The sequence below is a fragment of the Triticum dicoccoides genome, unplaced genomic scaffold (genome assembly GCF_002162155.2).
Source record: "Triticum dicoccoides isolate Atlit2015 ecotype Zavitan unplaced genomic scaffold, WEW_v2.0 scaffold5804, whole genome shotgun sequence".
NCBI lineage: Eukaryota > Viridiplantae > Streptophyta > Magnoliopsida > Poales > Poaceae > Triticum > Triticum dicoccoides.
Genome location: NW_021283596.1, coordinates 1 through 13,162, shown reverse-complemented (window position 1 = coordinate 13,162; position 13,162 = coordinate 1). Strand labels below are relative to the sequence as shown.

At 40.9% G+C, this 13,162-nt stretch overlaps 1 protein-coding gene across 2 annotated transcripts; it reads left to right on the top strand.

The window, feature by feature from the left end:
* The first annotated feature begins 1,431 nt into the window (after positions 1-1,431).
* On the top strand, positions 1,432-10,970 carry LOC119347092 (mechanosensitive ion channel protein 2, chloroplastic-like). Of its 2 annotated transcripts, none has more exons than XM_037616056.1 (13): positions 1,432-1,586; positions 2,487-2,727; positions 4,472-4,629; positions 5,130-5,250; positions 5,338-5,432; positions 5,549-5,662; positions 7,548-7,608; positions 8,327-8,476; positions 8,574-8,684; positions 9,012-9,179; positions 9,290-9,403; positions 9,699-9,755; positions 9,959-10,970. In XM_037616056.1, the coding sequence occupies exons 2-13, from the start codon at positions 2,578-2,580 to the stop codon at positions 10,646-10,648; spliced, it is 1,989 nt and encodes a 662-aa protein (XP_037471953.1). In that variant the 5' UTR covers positions 1,432-1,586; positions 2,487-2,577; the 3' UTR covers positions 10,649-10,970. The 2 variants fall into 2 exon arrangements, with proteins under 2 accessions (XP_037471953.1, XP_037471954.1); XM_037616057.1 differs by having other exon boundaries at positions 1,457-1,607.
* The last annotated feature ends 2,192 nt before the right edge of the window (positions 10,971-13,162 follow it).

Genomic DNA, 13,162 nt, shown 5'->3' with positions numbered 1-13,162 from the left:
GCTGTTTATCGGCCCCGATGCACAAGCTATTCTGAATATACCTTTGCGTCAGGGGGCGGTGATGATTTTATGGCATGGGCACATGAAAAATCTGGCATCTACACAGTCAAATCGGCGTACAGGTCTCTAGTGAACAAAAAAGAGCGTTCTGCTCTCGAAGAAGGGACGGGTATAGGATCTTCAACTGACAACACAGAGCTGTGGCGTGCCTTATGGAAACTCAATGTGATCCCTAAAGTTCGGGTCTTCTATTGGCGAGTATTGAGAGGAATTATTCCGGTGGAATGTACCTTGAAGCATCGCCATATTCAGGAGCTCGGAAGATGCAAAATCTGCATGGCTATGGATGAGGATTTGGCTCACGCACTCATACACTGTTCGCATGCAAAGCAATTCTGGGTGCAAGCTCAACAGCTATTTGATTTCACACTACCGAAGCTACACCCAAGCACTTGGTCTCGTGACATTTTATGTGACCAGCTATTCTCAGAGAAGGAGCGAGCGATCATAGTCACAGTGATGTGGGCGATCTGGCACTCTCGGAATCGCCTCACACATGATCAGGAGAAACTCGACCCGTCTACTTCTGTGTGACGCATCAAAGAAGATCTCGCGATCTTGGATATACCCCGGCAAGACCTAAAAATCCTGCCAGGTTACGGGTGGCGGCCCCTGATGGAACGATCATCAAAATAAACACCGACGCAACAATTCATCTTGATGGCGGCAATGGTGGAGGGGGGGGGGTGGCGCGATCAGCTGGTCGCCTCTTGGGAGCATGGAGCAAACCCCTTGTGGGTGTCACGGACCCCCTCATAGCTGAAGCCATGTCTGTACGGGAAGGCGTGCGCTTTGCGAAGCTCAGAGGCTTTCAGGAGGTGATCATCGAAACAGACTGTCTGGAGGTTGTGGAACTCTGGAAGAATCGTCAGAATTCCTACGCGGTTGTGGCACCGTTGTTTTCTGAGATAGGAGAGCTAGCTACTGTCTTTTTTTCTTATTTTGATATTCTTCATGTATTCCGGTCAGCAAACTATCCACCGAGTATGACTGAAAGTTGGCTGGAAGAGACCCCCAGCTTCCGGGTGAGTTGCCTGTTGGCTGACGATGCAGCGAATGCTTTTGTTTGAATAAAGCTCTCACTATTGCCTGCAAGAAAAAAAAAGCTTTTCTATAATCCTTCAAAAGTTCTGTACAGTATGAAAATTATTTTGTTTTAATATAAAAAAGGAAGAAAAGGTGGGAGAAAGGAAACTTGTTCATCCACGCAACCCACCCCGCTCCAGTCCACCACCACCATCGCGAGGCCGATAAGGCTACACGTGCGCGGCCTTCGTCTTCCCCGTCGCTCTCCCCTCTGTCGCCGCGCGCGCGGAGGGCCGTAATCGCCTTGCCCATCTCCCCCCAATCCCCACCTACCCCCCTCCGACCCCCGATCCGCCGAGCACGCCTCCCCGCGCCTCCCACCGGACCACGCCGCCGCCCCCGAGGGACCCCCCTCCCCGCCGCAGCCGGCGCCACTGGACTGCCCCGGAGCGGCCCGGGGAGATCTGCGCCGACCTCGGCTCCCCCCTCCCCCTCCTCCGGTGACGAACCCTAACTCGCCTGTACTCCTCTCATACTTACTCTCCTTGACGTGGTCCACATGTTAATCCTCACCCCGTTTGTCTTACCGGATTTGTCCGCTTACTAATTTCCTTACTGCACTGTGCTGATGCAAAAGAGAGTATATAAATTACGTACGCGGCGGAAATAATGTCGATATTCAGTTTTGGTTCCGCACGTTGCCAGACCAGTACTACTAGTGCGTTCAGGGATTTGAACCCGATGCCTCGATCAAATCCCCGTTGCTGTCAAAGCAGCATGGTAGCTTTTTTTGTAAAAAATCTGTACAGTAAGGTGGTCGTAGGTGTTCAAATCCGGTCTTCTTATCCGCGCTTCAGTTTTAAATAGTGATGTACGCGATCTGCCCGTAAATGTCTTGCACGGTAGTTTCGTTCTTCTCCTTGACTGAAGTTGGGTGACAGAAGAGCTAAAAAGTTGCAATACATTAGCATCGGATTTGGTAAATGATAATATGGGCGGCAAAAGAGCTCCAAAATGGCAACACTGAAGCATCGGGTTTGGTAATAATGATATGCTCTTTTGGGCTCTACTGTGGGTGCTAGTTGAGTATGCTTGCTGACTCTGGTTTCCTTTGCTTGGACTTAGGCTGTACACTTACTCTTGTGTTATCTTTTTTACATTCCAGAAAGATAAAATGCACTAATCTCATGCCACATTTGTTTTCTAACAACAAACCACTTTATTAGTTCATATTACCCATGAGTTTTCTGTTGATTGGGTTTCTTTCTCACTGTTGGAACAACTGCTATAGCTTCAAAATCTACAAAACTTTGTGTATTGTGAGCCCATAATTTTACCAAATAGCCAAGCCTATAAAAGAAAGCTCATGATGTTCCTTTTATTTATTTATTTATTTCCAGGGGCATAAACTAGCACAACCAACAGATGAGGAGGTGCTGATTGAAGCTCGACCATTTGATGTGAACATTTTGCATTCCTTCCGTGCTTAAGATGGCGGTTGGACTAACATCCCAGCTGTTCCAAGGAGTCACTGCTACCAACAGATTCGGCCAAACCAACAATTTCTGTGGAGTACGACGAATAGCTGGTGTGGAGATGCGACGTTCTCCCCCATCCACTTCGTTTCCTTCACTTGCTTATGTATGCTCTCTTTCAGCCTTTCCAAAGCTAACAGCATTCAAACATTCTTCTTATTCTTTTTGTTACAAGAGGTTTAGGTGATTCTTTTTATCATATTTATATTACAAGCCAGTCATTAAACTGCCAGTATGTTCTCTTACATATATATTTTATTACCTTACAAGTGTGAAGTATACTTCCATATTTGTGCCTAGTGTAAAGGTAGTAGCTGTCAGTTTAACAAAAAAAAAACATGTCTTCCAGAATAGGAGGCTGTATAAAATGTATGTCAGAAAGAATGAGCTATCCCTATCCAGTTCTCTTTCACAGGGCACCAGACAAGGCTGGCCACACTATTCATTAAGGGCAGCCCCAGTGCATGTAGCTCCCGCTTGCGCAGGGTCTGGGGAAGGGTCCGACCACTTTGGGTCTATTGTACGCAACCTTTCCCTACATTTCTGTAAGAGGCTGTTTCCAGGACTTGAACCTGTGACCTCATGGTCACAAGGCAGCAGCTTTACCACTGCGCTAAGGCTCCCCTTCTGGCCACACTATTCATTCAAATATTTTAATGTTTCAGTGTTCATCTAAGAAGATACTAGACTAAGAATGTAAAGCCGCCCTTAGTTTTTCTGCAAATGCTGAGTAATGCATTGCAGTTGTATATTTATTATCTCATTTGAGCTGTCAAAATCATGCATAAGTTTCTTAAATTGTAGATCTTTCTTTCTGTACATTAGTTTCACAAAATTACTCTACATTACTACATCTTCCATTGGCCTGAAAACACTAAATCTGATAGATAGTTAACGAGAAATGACCATACATACCCTATTCAGTGACATGGCACAACCACTTCATCTTTTCAAAAGCATTAAAGTAGGGGTAGAGGGTATAAACGTTGGATTACATGCACTCTTGATTCCTGCAATCGACATATATTTTGAATCGGAACCATTTAGGTTGAAAGCCATCATACTAACACCTCCTGAGGTGAGCTACAGTTCGAGTAAAATGGAGGCCGTTGTACTGCTGATTTGGATGGAGAGATCCTTTTGTAAACTAAAGTTTAACTACATCTCAATAGGTTGAGAAATGAGAGCTAACTGTTGAACGACTACTAGCTGGCAAGAATTTGCCTGTGATGGTACCAATTGCGTTAGTTGACTAGGCGATTGTGTTCTTCAATAAAACATACTTGTCATCATGAATACATTTCAATTTAAGGAATATTTTGTGTGCAAGAGTCATGTATTTTGGAACACAGAACATTTCTGTTTGCTAATACCTATCCCAGTACTGGCTTGAGTATACGAAACTGACTCATGACTGCACCAGACTATCTTCCATATTTTTATTTATTTATAGGTTGTTAGTACTATTGTTGAAAGCAAATCAGTTTTAGATGTTGTACCTTGGAGACTTGAGTCAAAGCCTCATGATAGGAACAGAGGAGCTATTCAGTTGATAAAGTACTCCAATACACATGTATTCCATGACTTCAGTCTATGCTGGGTAACAGTTTAGTTCTACTAGGTTTCTGTATTTCACTTTCGTCGACTAAAATTTGAGTGGTACAATTTTTTATAAGATAATTGGATTCATAATATCTGGAGGGTTGTCGGGCACCATTGTTGCTCTATCATAATATATTTATGCATTTTAGGTTGGGTCGGTGCTGTAGTCCCAATGTCACACTGGTTTTCTCAGTTTCTCCAACATTGCTATTGTCTATCTAAAAAAATATGGTTTGTTTGCCTTGCAGGGGAAAGATTCTTTGGTGCATAACTCGTCCGGGAGGAACTACATGCCCATGCTTTATGTGCCTTGTAGATATCGGGCCTTGCGTGTTAGATCTTTTGCCTTGCCAGTTGCTTTGAAGGAAATTCCTTTGGTCAAGAGTGCGTCATCAGTATTGACTAGGTAGCTCCCCTCATGGCATAATTTACTATTGAAATTTCTAGATTGCATGGATGATTACACTGAGTGGTTTGCCAGTTGGCACTAATCTGAATTATTCAATTTCTGGTTGACTATAAAATGTATCTCACAGTAAATATTTTGTAAAGCAGAACATGTAACAACTGTATTATGGTTGGTACCTGGCAACATCTTGTCCAGTTGAAGTTAAGATAATGAAAAATCTAGGGTGCTGATTGGATGCCTGAAGATGCGGTAGCATCTATATAGTGGTTTTTTTCTTAACAAAAAAATGGTAATAATTAGAACATATTAGTTAATGCACCAACATATTCGCCAAGATAGTTTGGTGCGCTCCCATAGATAATTCAGTAGACTCTTAGCTGTCCTGTTTTCCGTTCTTGAAGTCATATTTATATCATTTATATTGTTTTCAGTCAGTTCATGCTTGAATTGCCACTTTTTAAAAGTTGCTTCTTTTGTTCTTTTTGTTCCTTTGACAGGTCATGCGACACTTTACTTGCAAATCCAGCTACTGCACTCGTGGTACCTGCAATTGGAATAATTGTATTTGCTCTATGGGGCTTTTTGCCTCTAGTGAAGGACATCAGAAACCGTTTTGATGTATGTGCCTTTATGTTCAACCTGATTTTTTAACCTTATATTTATTGGCAGCTAAACAATCAGAGCCTTCCTTTATGTCCCTTGCAGCATGGAGGTAACTGGAAAAAGAGCCCTACATACCTAATTTCTAGTTCCTACCTTCAACCTTTACTCCTTTGGACAGGAGCAACACTTATCTGCAGGTATAGGCACAGCAGAGAGTAATGATTATTTTTTGCACCTATCTGATAGAAACTGCTTCCTCAGAATGTTTAGGTCTGTTGCTGAATTTCCCTTTTGCTCATACATTATCCTACAGGGGTTTGGATCCAGTCGTGTTGCCTTCAGCAGCAAGCCAAGCTGTTAAAACACGCCTTTTGACTTTTGTGAGATCCTTATCGACCGTCCTGGCTACTGCATATATTATGACAAGGTGCAAATGATAAGCTCTCAATTAAAAGCCCCAATTATTGTTCGCAAGTTATATTTTTGATGATATAATCATGCAGACGCTTATGGCAGCGTTCCTGTTTCTTGATGCAAACGCACTTACCGGATCTTGGAATTAGGCGACTGACAATCTCTTATTCTAGCTCAACATCAGTTTTGTTATGTAGCAAGTGGATACCTTAAACTGGTTTGTCAGGCTGAGGTGTCATAGCTGTGGGCCATTAGCTGATATGATTAGTCATCTTTTTACCTATTAGTTGCTTTGCTTGGGCTTTAATCCAATAATTTGAGATCTGGTTGCATTTAGTTAGGTAAGATTATACTAAAATCCATTCTTCCTTCAAGCTGATGTTTTTGGGGCCTGTCTGTACAAAAGAGGAAGCAACCCAATTGGAATGAACTAATAAAGATTAGACCAAACTATTCTATCACCTTTATGTCTCGCCGTGTCTCCCTTGCCAAAGCACCTCCGTATCTTCTCTCTTCTCCAATCTACCTACTGTAGTCTTTCCCCACTGTCATGTCGTCTGAGATTCTCTAACTTACTTAAGGCAAGTCAGAGAGCTATTATGATTTGTAGCACAACGGGGCTATAGTAAGTCACCTGCCTTTAGATCCCATCCCCCCAAACCACACAGTGCCAATATTTATCCAAGTTTGGCCTCTATAGTTCAAACTACCATGTTCCACTAATGTTAAAATTATTTTGATTACTTGACTGCTTTTGTTGGGGTTTCCAGTATTATAAATCATCTGTAATTAACCAACTTGACTTGTGCCCACAGTTTTGATCCCAAGCTTAATAAGTCCCAAACAAAAGCACTAAATAATCAGAATAATAGGCACTCATGATTGTACCTGAACTAGCACGTTGCCCGTGTGTCGCTACGGAGGTATTAAAAAGACTAGGAGGTGGACTACCAACTTAGGAGCTCGTCAAAATATGTTGGTGTTATGCAGCCGTTGCACAGTTCACGATTAAGAAGAGAGCAAAAAAACAAGGAAATATCATGTTGCGGAAGTTGGAGTCTTAAGTGGCCATAGTAGGGTCCTTCGCAATATTTAAAGTGAGATAGAATTTTGAAACTTAGGAGAATAGGCATGAATAAGTTCACTGCACAGGATCATGGATTGGCTAGGATGACACAGTCTAGCGTCGCGTTTTTTTGCAATTTGCTCACTCGCTTATGTTGTACTCCATATAGAATTAGAAGATTTGTCAGGAAGTGAAACTAAAACCATGAGCATGATTTATGGTGGAGTCGCATTTACGCATTTGTTACCTAAGTTTTTGTTTTACAAGAGTGCTGTTCTCACATTAAAGTAGTAATTCCTTCCGACCCGAATTAATTGACGCATCCTTTATACAATCACCCTTTAATATGTAGTAATACTGCGTCAGTTAATTTGAACCAGAGGGAGTAGTATATTTGTTTATTTGTGTTATGTATGACATGGGAGTCAAGGTACATTTGTTTATTAAAGTCTTTCGAAAGGTTGCTGGTGCACATGTGGATAGAAATTCATTTGTTTATTCATTTGTTGGTAACATATGTGAACTCACCACCAACTCCAACCTTTATAAGTAGGAAAGAGAATGTGTTGACTTCCTTGTAAGATGACACCCCCCTTCCGGTATTTATTTGACTGCTCCTGACCAGTTTAGAGAGCTACAGCCATATTTTTTACTCTAGATATTTGACAACAAAGTTCCTTGTAGTGCTCTGCTGCTGTAGAAAGAGGTGTATGCAAAAAGTGTTGAGATGTTTTGTGTAGAAAATCTACTCTTGTTTGTATGGCTGGTGGGTTACTTATGTCTTAGTTTTTTATCCATGCTTCCAGTTCTAACATAATTTATCTTCTCTCAGCTTGATTCAGCAGGTACAGAAATTTCTAGTGGACATGCGAAGCCCCAGTGATACACGAGCTGTAAGAATTATTTCCTTATATCACAGTGATTACGTTGTTAGAATACCTACTGTAGTTCTATCAGCTGGATTTCAGTTTTAGTGATAAAGGGTTCTATCAGCTGGATTTCAGTTTACATTATGTTGCATTCGTTTCTGAAGGAAATAGTTAATGGATATGATGCATGTTTAAGGGTTTGTGGGGATAAGCATATATAAGGATGGGAGTTCGTTGGTGAGGGGATTCTCTTTCTGCAGTATTCTGCAGCACTTTTACTGACTTCCTATGAGAATTGGGAGAGGTGGTGGTGAAGCTTGTATAGCATTTGTTGAAGAAAGTCTTTCCTGGTTTTCTTTGTAGCGATTCTGTTTGGGAGGTTAGAGTTTATGAAGATAGAATGAACGAAGTTATTTGTTTTTGAAGTGTAGATTGTAATTTGAATTCTATTTACTCTTTTTTTGGTAGACATTATTGAATATAAGTCTGATGCTCCATTATGTACTTGATATCTTGGATTAAACTTTCTCAATGTTAGTGCTCTCAGTGAAACTGATGCTAAATTTGTTATTTGATCTTATTAAGTTGGAGTACTTATTTTTCATTGTACTTATATTTGTATCATATAAGTTGTCCCTCAATTTTTTCCAGTACTTATATTGTGCTGTACTTATAGCATATAAGTTGTCCCTCGATTTTTTCCATTGTTGTAATCATACTTATGCAAGTCTGTTTGTGGCAGATGGGGTTGGATTTTACCATGAGAGCTGTTTACACTGGTATCTGGATTGCTGCTGTTTCTCTCTTTATGGAGTTGCTGGGTTTCAATACCCAGAAGTGGATAACTGCTGGAGGTTTCGGGACAGTATTGCTTACGCTTGCTGGTCGTGAGGTACTGCATCTTTGTTATTGGTAGTGTTAGCTTGTGCTGTACTTTCTTTTGACCAAATAGCTTGTGCTGTACTGATAACTATGGTCTTTCATTGCAGATTTTTACAAATTTCCTCTCAAGTGTTATGATCAATGCCACCCGCCCATTTGTAGTGAGTGAATGGATCAATGCAAAGATAGATGGTGTTGAGGTATCTGGTATTGTTGAGGTCAGTATTTTGTATGCTTTATTTGAACGTCCTTGAACCATCTAGCATATGATGCGGATTTGCTGTTTTCTTTGTTCCATTTTGTGGACCAAAACAGGAACCATCTAGCTAAGAAGTTATTCGTCCCACAATTCAGAATTTCATGAACCTACCTCATACAAGATATTTATATGCTTCATTCCATCTTTATAATTTCACGTAATTTGTTTTTTAGCATTTTTTCCATAACCAGACCTTTATTTATATCCACTGATATTAGTCACTACCCTTATACATGATATTATTGATGTTTCATTTTGTCATGACACCAAGTAATTTGCTTTTCAGCATGTCGGCCTGTGGTCACCAACAGTCATTAGAGGCGATGACAGGGAAGCTATATACATCCCTAATCATAAATTCACAATGTCTATATTGAGGAATAACACTCGGAGAAACCATTGGCGTATTAAGACATATCTTGCTATAAGCCACATGGACGCTGGAAAAATTGGTGTAAGAATTTTGAATAAATCCTGCACATTACATATTTCTCTTTAACTGTGTATTGGTGCATTAACTCTTAAGACCTATTTTAACCATGTTTTTCTGTTTTTCTTTGGTAGATAATTGTTGCAGACATGAGGAAAGTGTTGGCCAAGAATCATCATATAGAACAACAGAAGCTGCATAGGAGAGTATTCTTTGAAAAAATTGATCCAAAAACTCAAGCTCTTATGGTAATTTCTTATGTTAAGCAATTCCATTTTTTTCATTTAAATACAAGTCATAGCTGATCGTTTTAAAGGACTGTTTGGTAGAACAGTTATTGACTTGGCTAGGATTTTTTGAAAACCCTTTGAAAATTCATAATAAGTTACTTTTATTTCTTATTGTTCAACTGGTATCAAGATTGTAGCTTCTTTGCATGCATAATTTTTATATTCTTGAAATATCAGAGCACTGTCTTCAGTTTTACATTGTGCCAAATTTTGCATCCTTAAATATCTTAGCTTGTATCGTGCTGTCCTGCAGATATACATATCCTGCTTTGTGAAGACATCGCATTTTGAAGAGTATCTAAATGTCCAGGTAATTTATTCTGTATCTGATGCTACATATTCTCCTTGCAACATATGTGGGGGCATATTAATGTGTATATAGCATATACATGGTTTGGTGTGCAGAAATACATAATTTTTGTCAAGATGGCTTGTATTGTTTGTAATAAAATTGCTGCTCAGTTTAGGTAGGACCAGTTGTACCAATTGTTTTGATGTTCCTTATTGCAACAGGAAGCTGTTATGTTGGATCTTCTTACGATAGTTGGGCACCACAGGGCAAGGCTTGCTACACAGATCCGAACAGTTCAGAAATCATATGGCAACGCAGACATTGACAACATTCCTTTTGGAGAGGATACATATAGTCCCCGTGTACGTGGCCGTCCCCTCCTGATCGATACTTCTGCAAGGATCAGTGACGACAAGAAACCTCCTCGACCAGCGGTAGCACGTGAAGACCAGAAAGCAAAGGTGGCAAGTGTATCAGCGGTAGAGACGAAGTCAGACGCACCTGATGGTTCTAGTTTAAACAACTTGGAGAAGCAGGAGGAGAAAAAATTGGTTCCAGACGATGCTGGGTTGAAGAAGGATCATGTGAAAACACCAATACCATCTCCCACAACTCCGTGGGCAGATCCTGTTGCGTCTACTACTTCCAAGGCCGATGAAGGGAAGGCTCAAGGATCCGAAGGACAAGGAGATGGTGCTTCAGTTGCTACGCCAAAGAAGGAATCTAGTAGACCTGCCTTTGAAGACAACATTGTCCTTGGTGTAGCTCTCGAGGGCTCGAAGCGGACACTCCCGATCGACGAAGGGATGAACCCTCATCTATCGCTATCGGAACCTGAGCAGGACACTGGTTCGTCGCCTAAGAAGAAGGGTCAAAGCTACTCACTTTCAGGCCAAGACAAGGCGGACTAGACAGGTGATGGGTCCATGTCGTCGGATATCTATGAATGAATGATTTGTCGCCAAGCCGACCTTTTTTGTGCGCTTGTGCAAATGCAATCAGTCGCTCGGTCATACAGCTAGCTCTTCATGCAATCAGTCGCTCGGTCATACAGCTAGCTCTTCTTTTTCCATGTTTAAGGGCATGAATACATGTTTATTTCTTCTGGGAACCAATGTACCTTAGGCATCGGTCGCCGTCTGGCTTGTGAGGTCGCAAGAGAAATGTTCTGTACATATGGTGCATCTGCTGGCTGTAACGATCTTCTAGATAAAGTTGATTTCTGTTGCTTCTTGGTGGTCTACTAGGTGTATGACTGAAGACATACATTTACATATGATGGTCGGTAGAATGGTTTTACATTTCTCAATCACAAGTCTGGAATAATTAAGGCCCAAAACTCGGAGTAGTAACTATTTTATACAATGGACACACATGAGCTTGTTACTGTGAAACAGAACATGGACATAGGATGATCACATGATTTTTAGTGTGCACTCACATGATAAGAGATATGTTAAAATAGTTTATGAACGACTTGATCATCACTTATTGCATGCTCAGCTAACAAAAATTATACATACAGCCCACACATGCTACCTGCCTTGAGAATCAGGATGTCAAAGGTCCATTGCTTTATGAGTGTAGATACGATTTTCTTCCATATTACTTTCAGTCTATGGAATATACTCTGAAGTATTGGAGTAAAACAAAAAATCATGATAAGCAATTTAGTATACTGCCTTCATCAAAGATGCCCATAAAATCTAGAAGAGCCACCCCCCTGCAAACTGGACAGTTAGACAATGGTTTTGTACTTTTGTACAATAAATTATTGTTCTCGTGAGGCTAATATAATCTTTTCTCATGTTAATTAGATTGGACCCACACCGCTGCTGCTTCTGCTGCAAGAGAAGCATTGACAATCGTTGGTTCGAAGAAGAGATCTCAGAGCTCTTTTTATGGTATCTTGTAATTAAGACGTGTCTTTCATTCGTAGAGATTCAACATGGAAAACTGATTTATACTAATTCTCAACCACACCACTGTGTTCTTGCGCGTGTCACGAGCATTGCCCCTATGGTCATGTGATCTAAATTATGGATTTTATCTGTCAAGATGACGCGATTACGCAACTCTCATGGATTTGGCTGCATCCATCTACTCCCTCCGTTCCTAAATATTTGTCTTTTTAAGATTTCAAATGGACTATCACATACGGATGTATATAGACATATTTTAGAGTGTAGATTCACTTATTTTACTCCGAATGTAGTCACTTGTTGAAATCTCTAGAAAGAAAAATATTCAGGAACGGAGGGAGTAGTTATCAATTGTCATACCTGATGCATTTGTTTTATATGAGAATGTGGTCTTGTATGTGATCAAATTTTCTTGGCTTTTATTCTTGACGGTCACTGCTAGCATGGCCAGTGTTTGTTCACACATGCATGTTATGTCATTATTCAGTTCGGTGTTTATGTAGAACTAACTAAAAAGTCTTCAGCTTCTCACCGTTGCTCCTTATCCTCACCTCCTGCTCTTGTATCCCTCCCCTGCTTGCTAATTTCTCTCCCCAAATCTCACTATATCCCCAACTTTTACCCAAATATCGGTATTGATCCGAGTGTTTGTCCAATCTCTCTGTTTGGGTTGTGACACCAAGGTAGTGGCCCTGCAACTTTGCCCGTCATTTTGCTGTTATGTTTAAAAATCAGTTCACTTTGTTCAGATTCATAGGTACACTGAGATCCTTTCCTAGGTATTGGGTAAGTCTTGAAACTAAGGGAGTATTTATGGACTGCACGTCCTTGAACTTCTCACCATTCTTCATGCAATTGACGTTCAACCACTCACTTCAGGAAGTTTCCACCATTCTTCTTTATTTTCCTTTTGCAAGAGGAAACAAAAAGTGGAACCAGAATGGTCACATGATTTGTGCGGTGTGGACTCCAATGCTATAACAGTTTTTGAATGACTTGTTCAACACTATCTGCATGTTTACCTAAGAAAAAAAAAACTACACATAGACCTACTATATATATTCACCTACCTTGTGAACAAGGATGTCAAAGGTCTGTTTTTAACGTAATGAGTTTGGATTTGCTTCCCTCCATATTAGTTTTAATGCGTGGTATACTCTGAAATATTGGAGGAAGACAAAAGAGCATGGTCAGCACATACTTTTCGCGGCGGCGCCAAGATATTTGTAAATTTGAAATACGTTCATTTCGGTCAGGAACTTGAGTTGAAATACCACACAGAGCAAGCAAGGAGAAACGCTTGTCGCTGCCTGTGATGCGACTGGATTTACTACAATATGGACTGCCGGAGAGACTGCTGGCAGGCGGAAGATACTCATATTGACATGTGCCCACATGATCGAGCACATATACCACGGTGCTTGGCAGCCGATTGACGCACTGTCAACAGCCTCGATGACTATGAGTTGTATTGCCCCCACTCTGAGCTCGACTGAATTGCCA